Source organism: Dendrobates tinctorius, unplaced genomic scaffold (assembly GCF_039654945.1).
Source record: "Dendrobates tinctorius isolate UK_male_01 unplaced genomic scaffold, ASM3965494v1 ptg000223l, whole genome shotgun sequence".
In the NCBI taxonomy this organism is placed as follows: domain Eukaryota; kingdom Metazoa; phylum Chordata; class Amphibia; order Anura; family Dendrobatidae; genus Dendrobates; species Dendrobates tinctorius.
In genome coordinates, this window is record NW_027361890.1 from 29,988,064 (window position 1) to 30,012,642 (window position 24,579).

Consider the following 24,579-nt stretch of genomic DNA (forward strand, 5'->3'; position numbering starts at 1 on the left):
TGTTGACTGAACATTTATTCAGCAGACAGATATCTCTACTAACTTCCTCTTATACATGAAACTTTGCTCAGCCAAGTGTTTGAGTGTTTTTTTTAATGTGTGGGGACCCTAGTTATAGAAGTGACTTGTCCGTTGCTACCCCCAGCCAGCTTCTTCCTGGCCGGGTGTGGCACCGGACTAGTCATATCTCCTCCTAAGGTACCTGGCTGGATCTTTAAACTGTTTTCTCTGAAACGCTCTGGCAGAAATTGTTTAACCGGGCTCTTATTCATGCTGCTTGTGATTTTGGGCAGCTTGAATCAACTGATATTTCTTTATCGCCTTATTGGGGGACACAGATTACCATGGGTTTATGCTGCTGCTGCTAGGAGGCTGACACTATGCAAAACAAGAAAATTAGTTCCTCCCCGGCAGTATACACCCACCGACAGGCACCAAGTTCCTCAGTTTGTGCTTAGTGTCTGTAGGAGGCGGACCGGGATCTCCCCAGATCCGCATTTCACGATTTCCTTTTTTCCTTTTACGGTTTGTTGTGTGTATTTATTAATGTTTTCTCATTTATTTTTCAGATTTCAGCATCGGGAAACAGGGTGTAAATTCATCATGCTTTCCCATATCAGGCGGCTGAGCGAGCAATGTGGTGTTACCCACATCGCAACTCTCAGTTTCCACAGGCAGGACCTTTTCCCCTATCACCATCGGGTGCTATGGGCTGACGACAGGTGGCCAGTCTTCGCCAATTCCCATCCTCACCCCTCTCCTCGGACAGGGCTGAGAGGAAGACGGCGGTCGCCAGCGTTGACTTTTCCCTTCCGGCAAGAGGTTGGCGCTGTCTTCTGCACCATGCGGACATGGTGCGGGTACAGAGGATCTCCCTTTCCAGCGGCCTGTTCTCTGTGCGTGGGCCCCTGCGGTAATCCTATTCAGGGACGTCAGGTAAGAGATCTGAATGCCCTCCCCCCCCCCCCAGCCCCGCATTCAAGAAGGTGACCAAACTGACCCCTGCAGCCTTACCATAGGCGCCTCTGTTGCCAGTACATCGGCCCTGCTTTGAATTTCCCGCCCTGCACTCAATGGAAGTTATCGGGGCCGGCGCTTAGCCTCTGCTCTGTCCATGTTTTTAAAATTCCCGCCTCTTTTTTATGCAGGCGCGCGCTTCTCTTCCCATCGCTCACCTCTGGGAGGTTCAGCAGGGTTTTGGCAGGCAGTGCTTTGCCCTGTTTCCTCCATTACCCCTGCGGCTTGCGGTCCCCGGTTGCGCTATCGGCCATAAGGTCCCGGGTGGAAACCGTGTCTTTTACTTTCGCTTTCACTTTGAAAGCTTCTTCCTGCGTGCGCGCTCTCTTCGTGCCTTTATTAACCTATCACGGGGCTTCTTCTATTCAGCGCCGGCAGTGTCCTCTCTCAGCCGCTGTTGGCCTCCAATCATATGGCTCGGCTGCTAAGCCCCGCCTACCACTATCGTCATTCTGACTTCCTGGGATATCGTTCTCTCTCTCTTCATCGGTTCTCTGCTTGGGGGACACAGCGGCGTCTGGCTCTGCTACTATTGTCCTTAGGCTCCAATTGGCTCCCCTCGGTAGTTCCCTCCCAGATACGTGCGGACATACTGCCGCATTTTTCACATATGAGCAACCCTGCAAGGGCTTTCTGTGCTAGACCCACACCTATTCACTACGTCTGCGCGCGGTGTAAAAAGAAGTGGGCGTCAGGTCAGTCGTCTCCCTTCTGTCCGTCCTGCAGCCCTTCCACTATGTCTGCCCTCAGGAACATTCCGAAGCCCGAAATGAGAGCACTCCGCCTCCCCCAGAGTGGGCCGTTGCAATGTCCCAGTCGGTCTCTGACCTGACTAAAGTTTCTCAGTTCCTGGTCTAGGTCTTAGAACGAATTCCTCAGCTATCTTCAGCCACCTGTGCTCCAACCGCCTCTCACGGTGAGTCGCCCGCACCTAACCACGACCTTCAGACGCACAGACCGAGTAGAGGTTCTAGGAAGCGGGCTCTGTCAGGCTCTTCTTCCAGCTCACAAGGTCCTTCCGCTTCTCCCAGGCTGCGTTCCTCGTCTCCTTCATCGGTAGATGACCTTAGGTCAGACAATGATTCCCAATCAGGATTTGACTCAGAGGCAGACAACATGTCTAAAACTCGGGACATGGTTGATAGTCTCATATCAGCTATTTTTGAAACACTCAAAATAAAGGACAATAAGGCACCTCTTCAGGAATGCTCCATTCCCTTTAAGCGAGGAACCTTTCCTAATCACAAGGAGTTCAACACTTCGTTATCCAGGCACTGGGAACACCCTGAGAAACGTTTCTCAGACCGCAAGTACTTAGATGTGCTATATCCCTTTGATGCGGACCTCCTCACAAAATCGACCAAGGCTCCCGAAGTGGATCCACCAGTTTCCCGTCTCTCCTCTAAAACGGTTCTATCCCTTACAGACGGGGCATCGCTTAAAGATCCAACGGACAGACAGAATCGCTGGCTAAGTCAATTTTTGAGGCATCCGGCGCCTCTCTCTGTCCTATTTTCGCTTCCGCGTGGGTGGCAAAAGTCATTTCAGCTTGGGCAAAAATTCTTCACAAGGGCATCTTAGCGGCCGCTCCGCAGGACGAGCTGGCAGATCTAGCAGACCAAATTAATCATGCGGGTAAATATCTTTTGGACGCATCCTTGGATGTGTCCGGGTGCGTAGCAAGAGCTAACAGCAACATAGTAGCCATACGCCGCACCCTTTGGTTGAAGTCGTGGAGTGCGGACACCACTTCTAAAAAGTCGCTCACCAACCTGGCATTTCACGGCTCTAGGCTCTTTGGCGCCAAGCTGGATCAGATAATTTCGGATGCCACTGGTGGTAAAAGTACCTCCCTTCCTCAGTCCCGGCCTAGAAGGTTTTTCAACAGAAAAGCTTCTCGGCCGTTTAGGTCCTTTCGCCCCTTCTCTTCCACAGAAGGTTCATCCCAGCAGGACCGGCCCTCCGTTTCCAGAGACTGGAGAAAACCATCATATAAACCCGCAGATTTTCTTCTAAGTGACGGGTCACCCCCACCTGGAAATTCTTCCAGGGTGGGAGGCAGACTTTCTTCTTTCAGAGACGCATGGCTGTCCGTCGTCGACGACGCTTGGGTCAGGGAAATCATTACATCCGGATACAAAATCGAATTTTCTTCTCTCCCACACACTCGATTCTTCCTGTCTCGACCCCCAAGAAAGCGGTCACAGACTCAAGGGTTCCTTCAGGCCGTCTCCTCCCTTCTTTCCGCTGAGGTTATCGTTCCCGTTCCTTCACACGAACTGTTTTCAAGGTTCTACTCGAATCTCTTCGTAGTCCCGAAAAAAGACTGCTCCCTTCGTCCAATTTTGGTCCTCAAGTTGCTCAACCGCCACGTGAGGATCCTCCACTTCAAGATGGAGTCCCTGCGCTCGGTAATAGCCTCGATGGAACCCGGAGAGTTCCTCTGCTCTGTGGACATACAGGATGCCTATCTCCACATCCCTATTTGTCTGTAACATCAGAGATATCTCCGCTTTGCGATTCAGGACAATCACTATCAGTTCACGGCCCTTCCCTTCGGCCTAGCCTCCGCCCCCCGGGTCTTTACGAAGGTAATGGCGACAGTCATGGCTATCCTTCGATCCAGGGGGGATCTCATCATTCCTTATCTGGACGATCTCCTGATCAAGGGCTCGTCCCGCCAAGGCTGTCTTCAAAGCCTTCAGATCACCCTGGATGCTCTCTGCCGCCTCGGATGGATAGTTAACAAGAAGTCCATCCTCCACCCTACCCAGCGTCTGACCTTTTTGGGCATGGAATTCGACATGAATCTAGCCCGGGTGTTTCTACCGAAGGACAAATTTTCAGCCCTTTGCAAGGGGATCCGATCCCTAAAGTGCTCGAGGACCATCCCACTCGCCCTCTCCAGCTGTTCCTTCTTTCAGTCTGGGACAAGTCTTCATTTTCTCTGGACCGTCCCATTCTCCTTCCGCTCAGAGTCAAACAATCGCTGACTTGGTGGACATTGCAGGCGTCAGTTCTCCAGGTAAGGTCCTTTCTTCCGCCTCAGTGGCAAGTCATCACCACAGATGCCAGTCTCCTAGGATGGGGGGCGGTTTTCCGTCGGAAAACGGCCCAAGGACGCTGGAACGCCCAGGAGACTCTTCTTCCCATCAACCTTCTGGAGATCAGAGCAATCTTCCTTGCTCTCCTCCATTGGCAGCCTCTCCTCGTAAGCAAACCAGTCCGCATTCAATCAGACAACGCCACGGCCGTGGTGTACATAAACACCAGGGCGGTACTCACAGCAGGCAGGTAATATCGGACGTGGCAAAGATTCTGCGTTGGGCAGAGTGTCACGTTCCGGCGATCTCCGCCGTTCACATTCCAGGGGTGGAAAATTGGGCAGCCGACTTCTTAAGTCATCAGGGTCTAGCGTCAGGCGAATGGTCCCTTTATCCCACGGTCTTCAATCAGATATGCCAGCGTTGGGGCACCCCGGACGTTGATCTCATGGCAGATCGGATGAACAACAAAGTTCCTCACTTTGTAGCCAGGTCCAGGGATCCTCTAGCCATCGGTTGCGACACCCTGGTAATTCCGTGGTCCCAGTTCCAACTGCCTTGCCTGTTTCCTCCCCTTGCCCTGATCCCAAGGGTGGTCAAAAAGATAAAGTCAGAAGGCATCCCAGTAATTCTGGTGGCTCCAGACTGGCCAAGACGACCTTGGTACGCAGAGTTGGTGAACATGCTCGCGGACGTCCCCTGGAGGCTTCCAGACCGTCCAGATCTTCTCTCACAAGGCCCCCTTTAACACCAGAATTCTCAGTCTCTGAGTTTAACGGCATGGCCGTTGAGGCCTCGATTCTGAGAGAATCAGGTTTTTCCAGCCGGGTCATTCAAACCATGATCAGAGCCAGGAAGCCAGTCTCCTCCCGCATTTACCATAGGTACTGGAGGGCCTTTTTCCGTTGGTGCGATGATAAAGATATTTTTCCGTTGTCCTCCATTCCATGCGTATTTGGCTTCCTCCAGTCCGGTTTGGATGCGGGCCTGTCCCTTAGTACCCTCAAAGGCCAGGTATCTGCTCTGGCGATCCTCTTCCAGAAGGATCTGGCCTCCTTACCGCAGGTGAGGACTTTTCTCCAAGGAGTCGCTCATGTGGCTCCTCCTCATCATTCTCCAATAGATCCGTGGGATCTCAATCTCGTTCTTGGCGCTCTCCAAAAGGCGCGGTTCGAACCTATCCAGGACATTCCTCTGTCCCTTCTCTCATGGAAGGTGGCTTTCCTAATCGCCATTACATCCATCAGGAGTGTTTGTGAGCTGGCGGCTTTATCCTGTCGTTCCCCGTATCTAATCCTCCACCAGGATAAGGTCGTTCTCAGGCCAGTTCCTTCCTTCCTTCCTTCCAAAGGTGGTCTCCCCCTTTCACATTAACGAAGATATCGTCCTTCCATCGTTTTGTCCTGCGCCTGCTCATCCTCTGGAAAAGTCGCTCCACAAACTGGATGTAGTGAGAGCCTTGCGTGTCTACCTTGCCAGGACCGCTTCTTTTCGCCAATTCGATTCCCTGCTTGTCATCTCTGAAGGTCGCCGGAAAGGGCTTCCGGCATCCAAATCCACAATTGCTCGCTGCATTCGTTCTACCATTCTGGAAGCCTACCGACTTCAGGCAGGCAAAGTGGCCCCCTCCGGGAGTGAGAGCCCACTCCACCCGGGCTGTAGGGGTTTCTTGAGCTGTGCGACACCAGGCCTCGGCCTTACAACTTTGCAGAGCCGTGACCTGGTCGTCTTTGCACACCTTTGCGAGGTTCTACAGGGTTCATACCCAGGCCTCGTCTGATGCAGCTCTTGGTAGGAAGGTTCTGCAGGCGGCGGTCGCACATTGGCCGACCTAAGCCATTCCTTCTTTCGTTCCTTTATAGCTGTTCCCACCCTTGGGACTGCTTTGGAACGTCCCATGGTAATCTGTGTCCCCCAATAAGGCGATAAAGAAAGAGGGATTTTGGGTTCTTACCGTAAAATCTCTTTCTTGGAGCCTTCATTGGGGGACACAGCACCCTCCCTGTTTAAGTTGTACCGTGTTGGGTCTTCGAGCCCCTTGTTGGGTTGGTACATATGTTGAGAGTTTTTTTGGTTGCTTCTCCTACTGCTTTCTAACCAACTGAGGTACTTGGTGCCTGTCGGTGGGTGTATACTGCCGGGAGCTAATTTTCTTGTTTTGCATAGTGTCAGCTTCCTAGCAGCAGCAGCATACACCCATGGTAATCTGTGTCCCCCAATGAAGGCTCCAAGAAAGAGATTTTACGGTAAGAACCCAAAATCCCTCTTTTCCCTGTAAGGCCTCATTCACATGTCAGTGTTTTTGATCAGTATTTTATCAGGATTTGTATGCCAAAATCAGGAGTGTTTCCAAAACAGAGAACAGGTATCAGTCTTTCAGTTAAAGTTTTTCTATGTACGTTCCACTCCTGGTTTTGGCATACAAACACTGATGCAAAAATACTGACGTGTGAATGAGTCCTAAGGCTGTGCCTTCCAGACTAAGCAAATCCCAGCATAAGTTAACACGACGCACAATGGTTTAATACATTTATGTATTATATGTAAATATGGTTTAGTTAATCCCTTTACCTTCTTTTTTTTACTAATCAGGTAGTCTGTCTGGGAACCTAAGCATTGGCCCTCCTGTAAAACCATCTATGGAGGACTCCTACAGTCGGTACGATCTTCTCCCAAGCAGTGAATCTTCAACAAGTCCCCCTGTTGCTGTTCCAGATAATTGGTCACGTGCCAAATCTGAAAATGAAAAAATCTCAAATGGATCCAGTATTAACTGGCCTCCTGGTAAGCATCTAATGCCACAAAATACCAGTTTAGAACAATGTGATGGAGCTGAATACCGTGTCAACAAAACCTTGTATAAGATGAGTTAACGCAAATTAAAATATTTGTTTCTGCAGAATTTCATCCAGGAGTGCCTTGGAAAGGATTGCAAAATATTGACCCAGAGAACGATCCCGATGTGACCCCTGGAAGTGTACCTACTGGACCCACCATAAACACCACAATCCAGGACGTAAACCGCTACCTGCTGAAAAGTGGAGGTATGCCAATTGTTATTTTTTTAGATTAAATACATACAGCAAGCTTCTGGTGTCTAACTGTGGATTTAAGGTCTAAAGTGAAAATTGTTATCTTCCCATAGCAAAACTGTCTGATATAAAGTCCACCTGGTCGTCAAGCCCCATTTCCCACACTCAACCGTCCTTATCTCATGAGTTGTGGAAGGTACCTAGAAATACTACAGCTCCAACAAGACCGCCACCAGGGCTAACCAATGCAAAGCCTTCCTCTGCCTGGGGTTCAAACCAGCTGGGATGGACCAGTTCATACTCAACAGGTATGGATACTCCCCACACAACTTATACATAAACTTTGATTAAAAATGGAGACTTCATAATAAAAATGCCAGCTGAAGATTCTGGTATTCTATAAATGATACCTGCTGTATCAGGCAGCCATCTGATGCTGTAGTACAGCTTGCCCCTATTATCCTCCATGAAGGTTGCTGCACTACTAGCCAAGATTTGGGAATCTGGTAAGGCGAATTGATGAGACTTTACTGTATTACCTGTTGCAGGTTCAACTTGGAGCACAGACAGTTCGGGAAGAACTAGTAGCTGGCTGGTCCTGCGCAATCTTACTCCACAGGTACTGAGATGCTACAGATTATATGGTGATTAGAGTAGCAAAATGGGGATAGAAATACAGCGAATCTACATTATTGTGTACATTCCCACAGGAGGTATGGTCCAGTCAGTCACATATTCCGTGTCATGACCATGGAAATGGCCTTTCTACTGAAACCTTCATGAATTCCACAGGCATTCTCGTTCCTCCATGTGCTGCCTTATGTCTGGGTCGTATGCGACTTTGAAGTAATTAGATGGGGCATTTTTCCCCCATTCTTTATTTAGGATTTGTGGGAAAGCCTCCATATTAAGATCTGAGGCATAAGGATATTGCTTGGGTTGTCCTCGCTTTAGTCCAGCACAGAATTTCCACCACTGCTCCCTTCCATTGACTGTTATTGTCTGCAGTGCTGACGTCACGTTGATAGCGCTGCAGCCAGTCAGTGAGCTGAGTGGCTTGTGCTGTTTACTTGGGCTGAGCTCACTGATTTGGCTACAGCACTGGGCCCACGGAGCATGAGTAAAATAGTATACAGTATGTCTATTTTTTCATTTTAAACAAACTGCAATGGAACTTTTCTGAAAACCCCTCTAGGATATGTACACACAGTGTCTTTTTCAAGCGAATTCTGTTGCTGAAATTGCCTGAAAAACCTTTTAGAAAACTTCCAAAATAATGAGCATATGCAATTCTGTGTAAAAAACCATTTGCTGTTCTATGTTTTGGCTTTTTGCCATCTTTTAGCTGCTTCAGGTTTCTGAAAACGACAAGCAGTTAAAAAGAAGCGACATATCCATTCTTCCGGCATTTTCCTTTTGGAAGACGCTCTGTACTTTACATGCCTCCCAGAAGATTCCTGAATGTCTAATTGTCGTACCATCGTTTTTGCTTAAAAAATTCTAATTATTAAAAAAAAAAAAAAAAAAAAGATTGACACTGTCAGAAAACCTCTCAGGAAACAACTGGAACAATTGACACAAAAGACTCTTCAGGGAAGAAACATGTAACCTTAAGAGAACAAATACCTAAGGGTATGTTCACACCGAGTTGTTTTCAGAGCAGAAACTTTCCAACACTCCAAACCTTTAATATGACCTGTAGTCGCAAAAATACTTGGATTTTGTGCCTAGGGGGTAATTGTCTAGTTGTATTGCAGATTGCATAATGACGTCATTAGTTTAATTATGTCTTGTTGCATTGACTCTCTAATTATTGTGTAATACATAAAAGCTGTTAGTTATTCCTAATCTTCTAGTATACAAAACTGATGGTTCTGTCTTACAAAACAGATTGATGGTTCCACGCTGAGGACGCTGTGCCTGCAGCACGGCCCACTAATAACATTCCATCTGAACCTTACTCAAGGCAACGCCGTGGTCAGGTATAGCTCCAAGGAGGAAGCTGCAAAAGCCCAGAAATCCCTACATATGTAAGTGTATGATGTTTATTATTTCTAGTTAGTATTAACCCCTTCATGACTGGAGCTTTTTTCGGTTTTGCTTTTTTGTTTTTCACCACCCTTCTTCCCAGAGCCATAACTTTTTATTTTTCCTTCTATATGTGGTGTGAGGGCTTATTTTTTGCAGGACCAGTTGTACTTTTTAATGACACGATTGGTTTTGCCATATCGTGTACTAGAAAACAGGAAAAAAATTCCAAGTGAGGTGAAATTCCAAAAAAAAAGTGTAATCCGACACTTGTTTTTTTTTGTTTGGCTTTTTTGCTAGATTCACTAAATGCTAACACTGACCTGCCATTATGATTCCAGGTCATTACGAGTTCATAGACCCCAAACATGTCTAGGTTCTCTTTTATCTAAGTGGTGAAAAAAAAAATCCAAACTTTGCTAAAAAGAGAAAAAAAAAACTTCTCCATTTGCCGAGACCTGTAGCATCTCCATTTTTCGTGATCTTGGGTCAGGTGAGGGCTTATTTTTTGTGCGCCGAGCTGCCATGATACCATTTTGGTGCAGATACGATCTTTTGATCACCCATTATTGCATTTTAATGCAGTGTCGTGGCGACCAAAAAAGATGGATTTTTGGTTCTTACCGTAAAATCTCTTTCTTGGAGCCTTCATTGGGGGACACAGATTACCATGGGGTGTATGCAAAAAAACAAGAAAATTGGCTCCTCCCCGGCAGTATACACCCACCGACCGATACCAAGTACCTCAGTTGGTGAGAAAGCAGTAGGAGAAGCCAGGCAACTTTAAACGTATGTACCAACCGAACAAGGGGCTCAAAAACCCAACACGGTACAACTTAAACAGGGAGGGTGCTGTGTCCCCCAATGAATGCTCCAAAAAAGAGATTTTACGGTAAGAACCAAAAATCCATCTTTCTTTATCGCCTTATTGGGGGACACAGATTACCATGGGACGTTCCAAAGCAGTCCCAAGGGCGGGAACAGCAATAAAGGAACGAAAGAACAGGAAGGGCTTAGGTCGGCCGGTGCGCCACCGCCGCCTGCAGAACCTTCCTACCAACAACTGCATCAGACGAGGCCTGGGTATGAACCCTGTAGAACCTCGCAAAAGTGTGCAAAGACGACCAGGTCGCGGCTCTGCAAATTTGTAAAGCTGAAGCCTGGTGACGAACGGCCCACGAAGCTGCCACAGCCCGGGTGGAGTGAGCTCTCACTCCCGGAGGGGGCCGTTTTTCCTGAAGTCGGTATGCTTCCAGAATGGTAGAACGAATCCAGCGAGCGATCGTGGATTTGGATGCCGGAAGTCCTTTCCGGCGACCTTCAGATATGACCAGCAAGGAATCGGATTGACGAAGTGAAGCGGTCCTAGTGAGATAGACACGCAAGGCTCTAACTACATCCAGTTTGTGGAGGGACTTCTCAAGGAGGTGGGAAGGTGCTTGACAAAAAGATGGGAGGACAATATCCTCATTGATGTGGAAAGAGAATACGACCTTTGGAAGAAAAGAAGGAACAGGCCCGAGGACGACCTTATCCTGAAGGAGAATCAGATAAGGGGACCGACATGACAAGGCCGCCAACTCAGAGACTCTTCTGATAGATGTAATGGCAATCAAAAAGGTTACCTTCCATGAGAGAAGGGATAAAGGAATGTCCTGGATAGGCTCGAACGGCGCCTTTTGGAGAGCGCTAAGGACGAGATTGAGATCCCATGGATCTATGGGCGAATGATGAGGCGGAGCCACATGGGCGACCCCTTGGAGAAAGGTCTTAACCTGCGATAAGGAAGCGAGCTCTCTTTGGAAGAGGATAGACAGAGCGGAGACCTGGCCCTTGAGCGTACTGAGGGAGAGGCCCGCATCTAGGCCAGACTGAAGAAAACCAAGTAAGGATGGAATGGAAAAAGACATTGGAAAGACTTTTTTATCGTCGCACCAACGGAAAACAGCCTTCCAGTACCTATGGTAAATGCGGGAAGAGGCTGGTTTTCTGGTTCTGATCATAGTCTGTATCACTTGGTTGGACAAACCTGATTCTCTCAGAATCGCGGCCTCAACGGCCATGCTGTTGAACTCAGAGACTGAGAATTCTCGTGGTAAAGGGGACCTTGCGAGAGAAGATCGGGACGGTCTGGAAGCCTCCAGGGAACATCCGCGAGCATGTTCACCAGGTCGTCTTGGCCAGTCTGGAGCCACTAAAATTACTGGGACGCATTCCGATTTTATCTTCTTGACCACTCTTGGAATCAAGGCAAGAGGTGGAAACAGATATGGAAGTTGGAACTGGGACCACACAATTACCAGGGCGTCGCAAGCGACGGCTAGGGGATCCCTGGACCTGGCTACGAAGCGCGGAACCTTGTGGTTCATCCGAGATGCCATGAGATCGACATCCGGTAAGCCCCAGCGCTGGCATATCTGGTTGAAGACTGTGGGATGAAGAGCCCATTCGCCTGATGCTAGGCCTTGATGACTCAGGAAGTCGACTGCCCAATTTTCCACCCCTGGAATGTGAACGGCGGAGATTGTCGGAACGTAACATTCTGCCCAGCGCAGTATCTTTGCCATTTCCGACATTACTTGCTTGCTGCGCGTGCCCCCTGATGGTTTATGTACGCCACAGCCGTGGCGTTGTCCGATTGAATGCGGACAGGCTTGCCTACGAGGAGAGGCTGCCAGCGGAGAAGGGCCAGGAAGATTGCTCTGATCTCCAGAAGATTGATAGGGAGGAGAGCTTCCTGTGGATTCCAGCGTCCTTGGGCTGTTTTTTGATGAAAAACCGCTCCCCATCCTAGGAGACTGGCATCGGTGGTGATGACTTGCCACTGAAGCAGAAGAAAGGACCTCCCTTGTAGAACTGACGCTGGCGTTGTCCACCAACTCAGGGATTGCCGCACTCTGAGAGGGAGGAGAATGGGGCGGTCCAAAGACAGCGTGGTCTTGTCCCAGGCTGAAAGAAGGGACAGCTGGAGAGGGCGAAGATGAAATTTTGCGAAAGGGCACTGCTTCCATGGAGGCTAGCATCTTCCCCAGAACCTTCATGCAGGATCGAAGGGGAATGGGCGTTGGCCGTTTGAGGAGTCGGATTCCCTTGAAAAGAGCCGTAAATTTTTCCCTCGGAAGAAACACCCGGGCTAGATTCGTGTCTAATTCCATGCCCAGAAAGGTCAGACGCTGAGTGGGGGTGAAAATGGACTTCTCTTTTTTGACTATCCATCTGAGGCGGCAAAGAGTATCCATGGTTATCCGAAGACTCTGAAGGCAGTCTTGGCGGGACGAGCCCTTGATCAAAAGATCGTCCAGATAAGGGATGATGAGAATTCCCTTGGAGCGAAGGATGGCCATGACTATCGCCATCACCTTCGTGAAAACACGGGGAGCGGAAGCCAGACCGAAGGGAAGAGCCGTGAACTGGTAGTGATTTTCCTGAATCGCAAAACGAAGATATTTCTGATGTTGCAAACAAACAGGGATGTGAAGATAGGCATCCCGTATGTCCACAGAGCAGAGAAATTCTCCGGGTTCCATTGAGGCTATCACCGATCGAAGAGACTCCATTTTGAAGTGGAGAATCTTCACGTGGCGATTGAGCAATTTGAGGTCCAGGATTGGCCGAAAGGTACCGTCTTTCTTCGGGACTACAAAGAGATTTGAGTAGAACCCTGAAAACCGTTTGTTTGGGGGAACGGGAACAATCACTCCGGCGGAAAGGAGGGGAGGAGATGGCCTGAAAAAAACCTGGAATGTGGGACCTCTGCCTTCGAGGTCGAGATGGGAAAAATCGTCTGTTTGGCGGGGAAGCAAATTCGATCTTGTATCCGGATGCGATGATTTCCCTGACCCAAGCGTCGTCGACAACGGATAGCCAAACATCCACGATAAAAGAAAGTCTGCCTCCCACCCTGGAAAAACTTCCAGGTGGGGGTGACCCGTCACTTAGAGGGAAAACCTACCAGAACGGGCGCCTGAAGACCTGGGGTATTGTCCTCTAGATCTCCAGCGGGGAGCCGGTATGTAAAATGTTTTTTTCTGCTCTCGCTCCCTAGAGGCGGAAGGCCGATCTTGCTGGGAAGATCTGTCTGTGGCCGAGAAGCAACGAAAAGGCCTAAACGGCCGGAAACCCTTTCTGTTAAAAAAGCGTTTTGGTCGAGACTGGGGGAGAGAAGTGCTCTTACCACCAGTGGCATCGGAAATCAATTGATCCAGCTTGGCTCCAAAGAGCCTAGAACCATGGAATGGCAGATTGGTAAGCGACTTTTTAGAGGTGGTTTCCGCATTCCATGACTTTAGCCAAAGGACTCGGCGTACGGCTACTATGTTGCTGTTAGCCCTTGCTACGCACCCGACCGCATCCAAGGAGGCGGCCAAAAGGTATTTACCCGCATGATTAATCTGATCTGCCAGCTAAGATTCCCCTGCGGAGAATTTTAGCCCAAGCCGAAATGACTTTAGCCACCCAGGCAGATGCGAAAATAGGACAGAGGGAAGTGCCGGATGCCTCAAAAATTGACTTCGCCAGAGATTCTATCTGCCTGTCTGTTGGATCCTTAAGCGACGCCCCGTCTGGGAGAGAGCGAACCGTCTTAGAGGCTATACGAGAGACGGGAGGATCCACTTCGAGGGCTTTGGTCCATTTTTGTGAGTAAATCTACATCAAAGGGGTACAGGACATCTAAGTACCTGTGGCCAGAGAAGCGTTGCTCAGGGTGCTCCCAATGTTTGGTAGTATAGTACAGAGTAGTATCAAACGCTTTGTGGTTTGGAAAGGTTCGGGATGGAGGTCTTGCTCGTTTAAATGGAACAAAACATTCCTGAGGCGGGGGCTTGTCCTGCTTAATTTCCAGGGTTTGGAAGATAGCTGAGAGGAGACTATCGACCATATCCCGTGTTTTAGATATGTTATCTGCTTCTGAACTAGATGCCGATTGGGGATCGTCGTCTGACCTAAGGTCGTCGTCTGACCTAAGGTCGTCCTCTGAAGAAGGACACCTGGGTGAAGCATATGGGCCTAGCAAGCTGGAAGACAAGCCAGAAAGAACACGCTTCCTACAAATCTTACTCGGTCTGTACCTCTGAAGGTTGCGGTCAGGTGCGGACAACTCACCATGAGAGGCGGTCGGTGCACGGGTGACTGTAGATAGCTGAGGTAAACGTTATAGGACCTGGACCAGGGACTGAGATACTTCAGTCAGATCAGAGACTGACTGGGACATTGCAACGGCCCACTCTGGGAGAGGGGACGTACCCTCATCCTGGGCATCGGTGTGCTCCTGAGAGGCCGACATAGCTGAAGGGCTGCAGGACGGACAGAAGGGTGACGACTGACCTGACGCCCACTTCTTTTTACAGCGTGCACAGGCGTAGAAAGTAACGGTGGTTTTGAAGACAGACGCCGTTAAGGGGTTGAGCATAGGTGGGCTGCACCTTATGGCTGCACTAAACTGAAAAAGACTGCAGAGGAGAGCCAATTTGCAAGTATGCGCCGAGCCTACCGAGATTTTGACGAGCAGCAGGACCCTGAAGTGTCCCCCAAGCAGCGCAGGAAGCAAGAGAAATTGCAGGAGGAAGCTGACTGTGACTTCGGAGGGCGGAGCTTGGCGCCCGACCGTGATTGGACAATGGCTGCGGGAGGCGCGGTATTAAGGGAGATTGACGACTCCAAAGAGAAAGGAGTTCTGTAATAGGGTGGAATGGGCGCGGAAAAAGCGCGCTCAGAGTGAAAAAAGAAGCGCGTCCAGCGCAGGGAGGAGGAAAGTGACGCGGTCTCCCCCCTCCCCGCGACGCCGATAAATAAAGGTGAGCTGCGTCCCACCGCTCTGAAATCCCCCCTTCCCTGTGATAAAATAACCCCCGTAGCTAATGAAAGCCCGTTCCATGTGGGCACCGCTGTGTGCCTCTGTACAGAGGGGAGTGCGGCTGCGGTGTGAGGCGCGCGGCTGACAGTGGAGAAGGGGGGCGGGAGATTCAAACCCAGGAACTGCTGAAGGTGCCAGAGACATGCAGGGCTGAGGGATTGATCAGACTCTTACCTGATGTCCCTGAAGAGGATGACCGCAGGGACCATGGGTAGCAGGCAGGCCGCTGGGAGAGGTCCTCTTAAACCAAATAAAGCAAAGCCAATAACAGTCCGAAATGGCAAATATTTCCCATCAAATTTTACAATATAAAGCAGCAAATGAGATAAAATATAACTTTTAATATACCAATTAAAACAATACCAAAAATAATGTCACCCACAAGTGAATTTGTTAAAATACAGAATGAATGGGTGATCCTCAGAGGATATTTGAAAACACCCAAAAGCATAGCATTAGGGATATAGAATGTAGCTGTTAGAACAGACAACAACCTATATGATGGATACAGCATGAAAAATAGCACAGTACTATAACCAATCGCACATGTATACATATGTATAATGTTTGAGACCAGACCAAGGGTTCATAGCCCCAAATAACGAGATTTCAAAATAGGAACGAAATTTCAAAAAAAAGGAACAATCTCACCAATTAATGCAGACGGTCAGGAGTCATCAGGGATACTCTGTATGCCTACAGGAAGATAGCGACGGGAAGGCAATACCCTGTCAATTCCCTTACATGCTAACCATTAAACTGATCCCCAGACTCCTGCCCTTACAAGGGCAGTCCACAACTAGCCCTATATTGCACATGCCCTGCACTTTCCCTATAAGGAGCGTCCCAACGCGTTTCATCCAAATAACTCTTCAGGGGACTAACTTGTTTAAAGTGCCATAGTGCTATAGCTAAGAGAAATACATCCTCCCGCTCTCTATACTATCTGCTGTCTGCAGAGAATGGAAGGAAAAGGGCATATATATATTGTTGTGTTAATGCACACATATTGCCGCAATTAGGTAATTAGCATATATATGTTTGATCATACTTCACATACCAGTCCTCTCTCATTGAGGGATTTCAAACTCCCAGGGCGCGCGCCATAACCCGCGCTGAAAACGCCCCGCAATGACATCACTGGAAGGGGAAAGAAACACCTATCCAATTGGTGGACAGAGCCCCATTTCCGGTATACTCACAAAATGGTGGATGCCCCACTTCCGGTAACAAACCCAATACATAAATGGCATATTTCTAATCATCAATAACCACTCATAGTTTGCGTGCTGGGTAAACAGCATAAAACGACTTAATTAGGGAGCGCGCGGCATAATTTGCGCTAGACAACGCCTCAGTCAGTCTCCCAAAGCCGATGTTGCCCCACTTCCGGTAAGGGCAAGATGGCGGATGCCCCACTTCCGGTGGCGTCCATTAACAAAACGGCGCCACACTTCCGGCTCGCAGGGAAAATACCGTTTGTCATGCAGAAGACTGCGTTTTCTTGCTGGGGGTGAAGGAGAGTCTACTGGCTACCGCCGTCTTCCTCTCAGCCCTGTCCCGGGAGAGGGGTGAGGAGATGCTTTGGCAAGGACCGGCCACCTGTCATCAGCCCATAGCACCGAATGGTGATAGGGAAAGGTCCTGCCGGCGGTACTGAGAGTTGCGATGTGGGGATACCACACTGCTCGCTCAGCCGCCTAATATGGGAAATCAGGGTGATAGCTACAGCCTGTTTCCCGACGGAGAACCTGAAAAAATAAATGAGAGAAGATTAAAAGGTTCGACTAAGGCTACTTTCACACATCCGTTTTTTTAAATCCGGCATGATGCGGCGAAATTTGTGAAAACCGGATCCGGAATTGGATCCGGTTTTTTCACATAGAATGTAATGATCGCCGCATCATGCCGGATGGACATGCGGCGCCTCCGGATTTTGCCGGATACGGCAAACATGCGCCGTCCGGCATCTGCAAAAAACGTTGGCTGCAACGTTTTTTTGCAGCGCCGGACCGGCCTTTTCAACTGCGCATGCCCGGGCACTATGAGTTTTAACCCCACAAGTGCCCGGCGCGCATCTCTCTCTCTCTCGCCCCCTCCCCTTCTCTCTCTCCCCCTCCCCTTCTCTCTCTCCCTCTCTCCCTCTCTCTCTCTCTCTCTCTCTCTCTCTCTCTCTCTCTCTCTCTCTCTCTCTCTCTCTCTCTCCATACGCTCCATACCTTTCTTTGGCTGGCTCTGTAGTCCCCCTCTGTCTTTCTGGCTGCTCTCTCGTCCCCCGCTGTCTCTCTGGCTGCTCTCTCGTCCCCCGCTCTCTCTTCGGCTGCTCTCTCGTCCCCCGCTGTCTCTCTGGCTGCTCTCTCATCCCCCGCTGTCTCTTTGGCTGCTCTCTCGTCCCCCGCTGTCTCTCTGGCTGCTCTCTCGCCTCCTGATCTCTCTCCGGCTGGCTCTCTCGACCCCCGGTGCTGCGGCTCCTTTAAATGACCTCCAAGCCGCATCAGGGGCCGCATGTACATCCGGTGTCATCGCTGCAGGCCGGATCCGGCGGCCCGGCTATTCGCCGCAGGCCGCCGGACCCCTGACACCGGATGTGTGAAAGAGGCCTAACACCTAAGGGAACAAAAAAGGAATTATTAACTGCGGATCTGGGAGATCCCGGTCCGCCTCCTACAGACACTAAGCACAAACTGAGGTACTTGGTATCTGTCGGTGGGTGTATACTGCCGGGGAGGAGCCAATTTTCTTGTTTTTTTGCATAGTGTCAGCCTCCCAGCAGCAGCAGCATACACCCCATGGTAATCTGTGTCCCCCATTAAGGCGATAAAGAAAACGTAATTTTGGCATTTTGATTTTTTTTTTTCTCGCTACGCAATTTAGCGATCAGGTTAATCCTTTTTCGGGCAATTCTGAATGCGGCAATACCAAATGTGTGTATGTGTGATTTTTTTTTTAGATTATTTTATTTTGAATGGGGCGAAAGGGGGGTGATTTGAAATTTTATATTTTTTTTTTTTTTTTTTTTTTTTTTTTATTAATATTTTTAAAAACTTTTTTCTTTAACTTTTGGCATGCTTCAATAGCCTCCATAGGAGACTAGAAGCTGCCATAACCCGATCGGCTCTGCTACATAGAGGTGATGCTCAAATCGCCTCTATGTAGCAGAATTAGGCTGGTTTCACATTAGCGCTTTTTAAGCGCACGCACGGCCGGGGGTAGCTCCGCCCCCGAGCCGGCTCTCTGCCCGGCGTGCCCGCCCCTTGCTTGTAGCGCCGCCTCCTAGCGGACAGCGGCGCCTGCGATCGGCGCACCCTATCTTTAGCATAGGGTGCGCAGATCGTGCGCAGGCCGTGCGCTAGTTGCGCTTTGACCTGCGCTGCGAACTTTTGACGGTGCGCCGTGCGCGCCAAAGTTCGATTTTGGCGCGCACGGCGCACCGTCAAAGCGCAACTAGCGCACGGCCTGCGCACGATCTGCGCACCCTATGCTAAAGATAGGGTGCGCCGATCGCAGGCGCCGCTGTCCGCTAGGAGGCGGCGCTACAAGCAAGGGGCGGGCACGCCGGGCAGAGAGCCGGCTCGGGGGCGGAGCTACCCCCTGCCGTGCGTGCGCTTAAAAAGCGCTAATGTGAAACCAGCCTTACAGACTAGCTATGAGCGCCGCCCACCGGGTGACGCTCATAGCAGTCTGGCAACAACAACCATAGAGGTCTCAAGGAGACCTCTGGTTGTCATGCTGATACACCGGTGACCCCCCCCCCGATCACGTGACGCGGGTCACCGGTGAGCGCATTTTCGGCCGGAAGCGCTTGTTAATTGTCGCTGTCAGTGTTTGAAGCAGCAGTTAACTAGTTAATAGCCGCGGGCGGCTTTGAGGTGGACTCATCGCCGGAGCCCACAACAAAGCGGGGGATACTGCCATTGGACGAACTATACCGTTCGATGGCAGTAAGGGGTTGATGGCTGTTTATTATTTCTTTGTTACGAGCCATAGGCTGCATTCAGACTTTGTAATCGCAGCAAAAAAAACGCATCACTTTGCCACGATTTTTTAAAATCTGCTTGGATTCTGTGATAAAATCCGAAACCTCCTATCTCAATTCTAAGATAGCCTATCATCATTGAATACAGATATTACCCATGAATTGGGAGTGATCAGTCCAGGAGGAGAAAGAAGCAGATTTCTCTGATAAGATATATTGCAGAGTTTCTTATTTGATATATGAACTAAAAATGAAAACAATAGTTACTCTTTAGATGGCTGATTCTGTCTTTCTTCTGTGCAGGTGTGTCCTGAGTAACACTACTATTCTGGCAGAGTTTGCTGGGGAAGAAGAGGTAAATCGTTTCTTGGCACAAGGGCAGTGTTTGCCCCCCACTTCCAGCTGGCAGTCTAACACTGGGAATAGTCAGCCTCGACTGGGTGGAGGTGGCGGCTCTCACAACATGGTGCGCAATGACACCACCCACTGGAATCCTCCTTGTCTGAGCAGCAAGGGAAGCAATGACCTTCTTTGGAGCAGCGTCCCGCAGTACTCCAGCAGTCTGTGGGGCCCGCCTGGATCAGACGATGCGAGGATCATTCGCAGTCCAACACCTCTCAACACTCTGCTACCAGGAGACTTGCTGAGCGGGGAATCCATCTGAAGACATGTTGCACTTAAATGCTATGAATTTCTAAATCATCAGCACGAACTGAAAACTTCAAAACAAATAATATCCAGTCCTTTCCAGTCCAAGCTTTGTGAAGACTTCATCTTCTTCAGACCCAAGTCTTCTCTCCATGCAGTATCTTCTCCTTCTCATCCTCTCCACTGCACCCTTGTGAACTGTTCGGAGAAACAGTATGGGGGCATGGGAGGGAAGGGGAAAGGAAGGGTTCAGGAGAAAAGGGGAAGGGTCTGCCTCTTAGTACAAGTGGTCAAGCAATTTTCTTATGTTTTTAAAGTGTTCAAAGTAGATTTAAAAAAAAAAAAAAAAAAAAAAAAGATCAACGCTGCTTTTGCTGGGACTTGAAAGTAAGGGCACTTTTGATATGACAGGGCTGGAGAGGGTTGTTTTGAGGGCAGGGGGAATAGTAGTGTGGGATATAGAAGCCTATTTTTATGCACATCAGATGAGGCCCGTAAGTCAGAGGGGCAGATGCAAGATCTGCATACTCTTGTCGTTCTGTATGAAGTTAATATTGGTACGGAAACAATGGAAGGATGGCTCTAGCTTGACACCCCCCTTGGATCTGCCTATGCACATAACCTTTGTCCAGAGCCTTTACTCCTGTTATTTTTCTTTTTCATTAGATCCCTCGAAAGCTTCATATCAGTCATTAGATATACTTGAATCCAGCAGATCTACTCCATATATTGGCTTTTGTCGGGGTTTTGAGCCTCATCTATACTGTTTGTGCAAGTTTCTATGCACATTTAAAGGGGCACGTTACGTGATTTCCAAGAGGTGACATACACTATAAACGTGTGCACAGGTTCCTTTCCGAAATCCATCCCTCTTTTCTAAATAACTGTTTGCCATTACCGCCCTACTACCCAAAATTCTGTGCACAAACAAAAATATATGAGCAGTTTTGGGGGGGGTGGCAAAAGGTTTTTATTGTTTTTTTGGTTTTTTTTTGTTTTGTTATTGCTTTTATGCTTTTAGGTCAGTTTTTAAATAGATTTATCTTAGTACTTATATACTTTTATCTTCACCTTTTGACTTTGCACTGAAATTTTCAAAGCCGCATTCAGACCTTGCGGTTAACCAATTGGTTAAAAATATCTGTATGATCATATATATATGTATGTGTATGTAGATATATATACACAGACCTATATATTCGCTAAGAGTGTGGAAAGTAGGACAGAGTTAACACGTATCTATGTTTACTCAAGGACTTATTTTTAAGAAAAAAAAAACGAAAAAAAAATATTGCCGCGTGCTTATCGCTGAAGAAAAACTCACAAACATTTGTCTACCTTTCCAATGATTCATCTTTGGGGAATAATGCATATTTATGGACTCTTGTATCTATTTGGGGTATTTGCTTTGGCACTTGGACTTACAAACTGGAGCAGCCGCCATGAGCAGATCCCTGAAAGGAACACTGCAGAATGCAGGTTTTGAACTGCGTCTAAATGCAGAAGCCTCACCTGGCTCTAACCTGTTTACAAAACTCTTCGTTTTACGTTTCTCTGTGTTTTCTGCTTTTCTCCAAAAACAAGTACAACTTAAAAAAAAAAAAAAAAAAAAAGGAAAATCCAAAAAAAAAAAAATACAGAAAAAAAAACTTCCATTGAATTTCAAAACTCTATTTTCAAATAGCTATTCCTTTACATCTCGGGGAAAGTACCAGTGTTTTATTAAAGAAAAAAAAAGAATAACTTTAGCCATTGCTGTGCAACATTTTATTTTTCCCCCCCTTTTTATATTTTACATTTTTGTCAATTTTTTTTCCTGTTGGTGAACGAAAGTAGAAAAAAAAATTATTATTTTTTTTTTTTTTTTATCACTATCTTGCACATCGTGGATATCTTTCTCAGGAAAATGTGACATTTCCAGAGGAGTAGAACACCACAAAACCATTTCATTTGTATTTTTAAGAAAAAAAAAGGAAAAAAAAAATTACATAAAAGAAAATGTTTGGAAAAAAAAAATAGGTTACCCAGCTTCAAGCACTGAAAATATAAGGGGGAAAGAACTGATGAATTTGTATGAGGATGGCAAACAATCCCTGTTTGTAGCAGTTACACACTTACCAAATAATGGACTCGAAATGTTTCAAGAGTGCTTTATATGTTAACATACTGCTTTATGTTGAATCAAAAAGAAAGAATATTTTCTTGGCTTTTAAAATTAGAAAAAAAAAGAACAAGAACTGTCGGAAAGGCCTTTATTACAAACACAGCCTGTAATGTAAAGGGAGGTCTACCCTTTCCTGTTTCAAGCTTTTTTTTTTTTTTTTTTATTGGGGGGGGGGGGGGCATTTTGGTGTTATTGGAAGAGGCAGGATGGACTATGCGCAATAGGCTTTAATTGGTTTTGGGAATTGTATGGTTTGGATCTCTGCAATGGCTGATGCCATCTCTTATTTGCTAAAACGGCCCATGAATTGTTCTGCCTTGTGGGTCGTTTCAAAAGGGTTGGTGTTAAATGCCTTCAGTACCAGCTGGGCCTCCATCCCTTGGGGTACCGGAGCGGTTTATAGGATCCTGATCTATGCACAAGCCAAGTTTGAGACAGAACTACCATGATTTTATTTTAGAAATTGTACTAGGGTTTTTAATCCAAACTAATTTGTCCTGTGCAAATATTAAACGTCCTTTTCTCACCCTTCTGGCAAAGCAGAGGGTGGGGGGGGGAATTACTTCAGACAGTACAACCTGTGTATTGTAACCCCATTGTCCTGTGTGTTGAGGGTGGGGTGTATTCATCAGTACTATTGTATGTGTTACTTCATAATGCTACCTCTGTCTGCCATACGCCGCCCCTAGACGGGCGGAGGAACAGACTGTGACATGGGAGGGTGCATCCTCTCTCATCTTACTTCACAATTAGAATTTGTCTGTTACAGGCACTGGGACAATCCTTAAAATTGTGGCACTCCAAATGGGTCATTAATTTAGAGTTTAGTTTATGCTTCGTTTTTTTTGTTTGTTTTTGACTCTTATGTGCATTATGTTGCTGATCTCTCCAGCGCTTCCTCGTGCTTTTTATTTTATTTCCTTTATGTTATTTTTTATTTTTTTCAATGTATAAGACAAAAGAAGGTTACATGGTTTACAAAGAAAGCGAGCGGAGTGTCCGGCAAGACTTCTTCCTGTGAAGAATGTGTTTGTTTCACTCTTTTCTGTTGGATGCAGTATCGTCCCAAAGATTTTAAAGAGGAAAAAAAAACGGGAAAAAGATTTTACTGCCCTTTAATCTCTAGCTGCAAAAGGGTTAAATGTTAATACACACGTTCTACTGTACTAACAGGTTGTACGATGTAGGGCACACAGCAGGAAAGTGCGTGACGCTATTGATTGTGTACAAGCAAACGTTAACTGTCCCTGTGTGTGATGTGCAGCAATCTGCAGTTTCCTCTGTACATGTCTGCAGGAATTCTGTCCAAAAAAAAAAAAATTTTTTTTTTTTTTTTTTTTAACAGCTAACCACTTTTCTGTCAGTGTGAAAACAACGTAGCGCACGACTAATGTATTATATTGTGCCCCTTCCCCTGACAGAAAAGAGGTTAAAGAGCACTTTTTGTCATTTATTGTATTGTGGGGAGTTTAAGAAAAAAAAAATTGAATGCAAAAATGCCACTACACAGTGGTTCTCCCACCAGAAGGGTGCCACCAATGCCTGACACTCGCCACGTTAGATGCCCACTGAGCATTCGTTTTACTGACTGGGGGAGAGGTCTTTCTGTGCAGAAACACAAGGCACTTGAACATTTCTTCCATGTGAAAAGAGTTCTATAAATATATATAAAAGAATATACAATATATAGTATTGAAGGACATGCAAATCTCTCCAAATATGTTACTGAATTTAAAATGAAAAAAACAAAAAAAAAAACTGTAATTTTTCTTTCTTTTATGTTTGGGTCTTACAATGTCTGTAACTGAAATTTAAGGACAAGAGGAAGTTTGTGGCTTATTAATGTTTTATTTTTTTTCTCTCCTAGAATGTGTTTGTTAATGAATTGCACCAAAAGATGCTTTCAAAAAATGTTGAAGCTTCTTAAAAAAAAAGAACTTAATAAACTGCAGTTTTGTTTGTTTTGGGGGTTTTGCTTGGTTGCGATTGCCTTTTGTGTGTTACGTAGAGCCCTGGCTCCTTGCGATATTCACTGCATCATTAAAGGGTATCTGGCAGCAGGTTTTTGCTACCTCATTTGAGAGCAGCATAATGTAGGGACAGAAACCTTGATTCCAGTGATGTATCACTTATCAGGCTGCTTGCTGCAGTGTTGATAAAATCATTGTGCTATCTTTTGCAGATCTACCAGTTCTCTGAATGCTGAGCTCTGTATAACCCCATACCCACAAATGATTTACAGATTTCTCTGGCAGCTTTCTGCCTATGTAGAGTGTACAATCCGTGGTGGGGGCGGGGTTATACTGAGCTTATGAATATGGAGGACTACATGGCAGCAGGTTTGCTAGCCCTCTAGTGATGATAATCCTGCTGATGAGTGATTTTATCAAAACTACTCTTAAGTAGCCCAGTAAGTGACACATCATTGTAATCGGGGTCTATGTCTACATCATGCTGCTCTCAGATTAGGTGGAAAAACCTGGCGGTAGATCCTTTAATAAAGAACACCAGGTATTTAAATTTTAATTAACTGAATTGACCCATTTTTCAGTTATGGAAATTCTGTTCTGTCACTTCATAATTATCCTTAACTGCCAATATAGACACCCCTTTTAATTACTGGTCTCTGGTATTTCAGAAGAAAAAATTTATAGTTGCAAGTTTTATTTCTGCAGCAAATCTCATGGGAATGTGCCCCAAATGATGAGCTTTTTCACTTGCTTGAACACTAGAATTTGAAATCCACATCCTAATGGCTGTACAATCCTAAGTAAACCAGCCTCATCAGGTCTCAGTAATATACTTAATACTTCATC

General features: G+C 47.2%; 1 protein-coding gene across 2 annotated transcripts in view; it reads left to right on the forward strand.

Moving 5' to 3' along the window:
- Positions 1-23,725, forward strand: part of TNRC6C (trinucleotide repeat containing adaptor 6C) — a 175,056-nt gene extending 151,331 nt beyond the window's left edge. For both annotated transcript variants that reach the window (XM_073555424.1, XM_073555425.1), the window contains exons 17-22: positions 6,654-6,845; positions 6,962-7,105; positions 7,207-7,401; positions 7,642-7,712; positions 8,984-9,123; positions 19,255-23,725. In XM_073555424.1, the coding sequence (XP_073411525.1) occupies positions 6,654-6,845; positions 6,962-7,105; positions 7,207-7,401; positions 7,642-7,712; positions 8,984-9,123; positions 19,255-19,615 (1,103 nt within the window). In that variant the 3' untranslated portion in view covers positions 19,616-23,725. The remainder of the gene's footprint in view (positions 1-6,653; positions 6,846-6,961; positions 7,106-7,206; positions 7,402-7,641; positions 7,713-8,983; positions 9,124-19,254) is intronic.
- Positions 23,726-24,579: the final 854 nt, after the last annotated feature.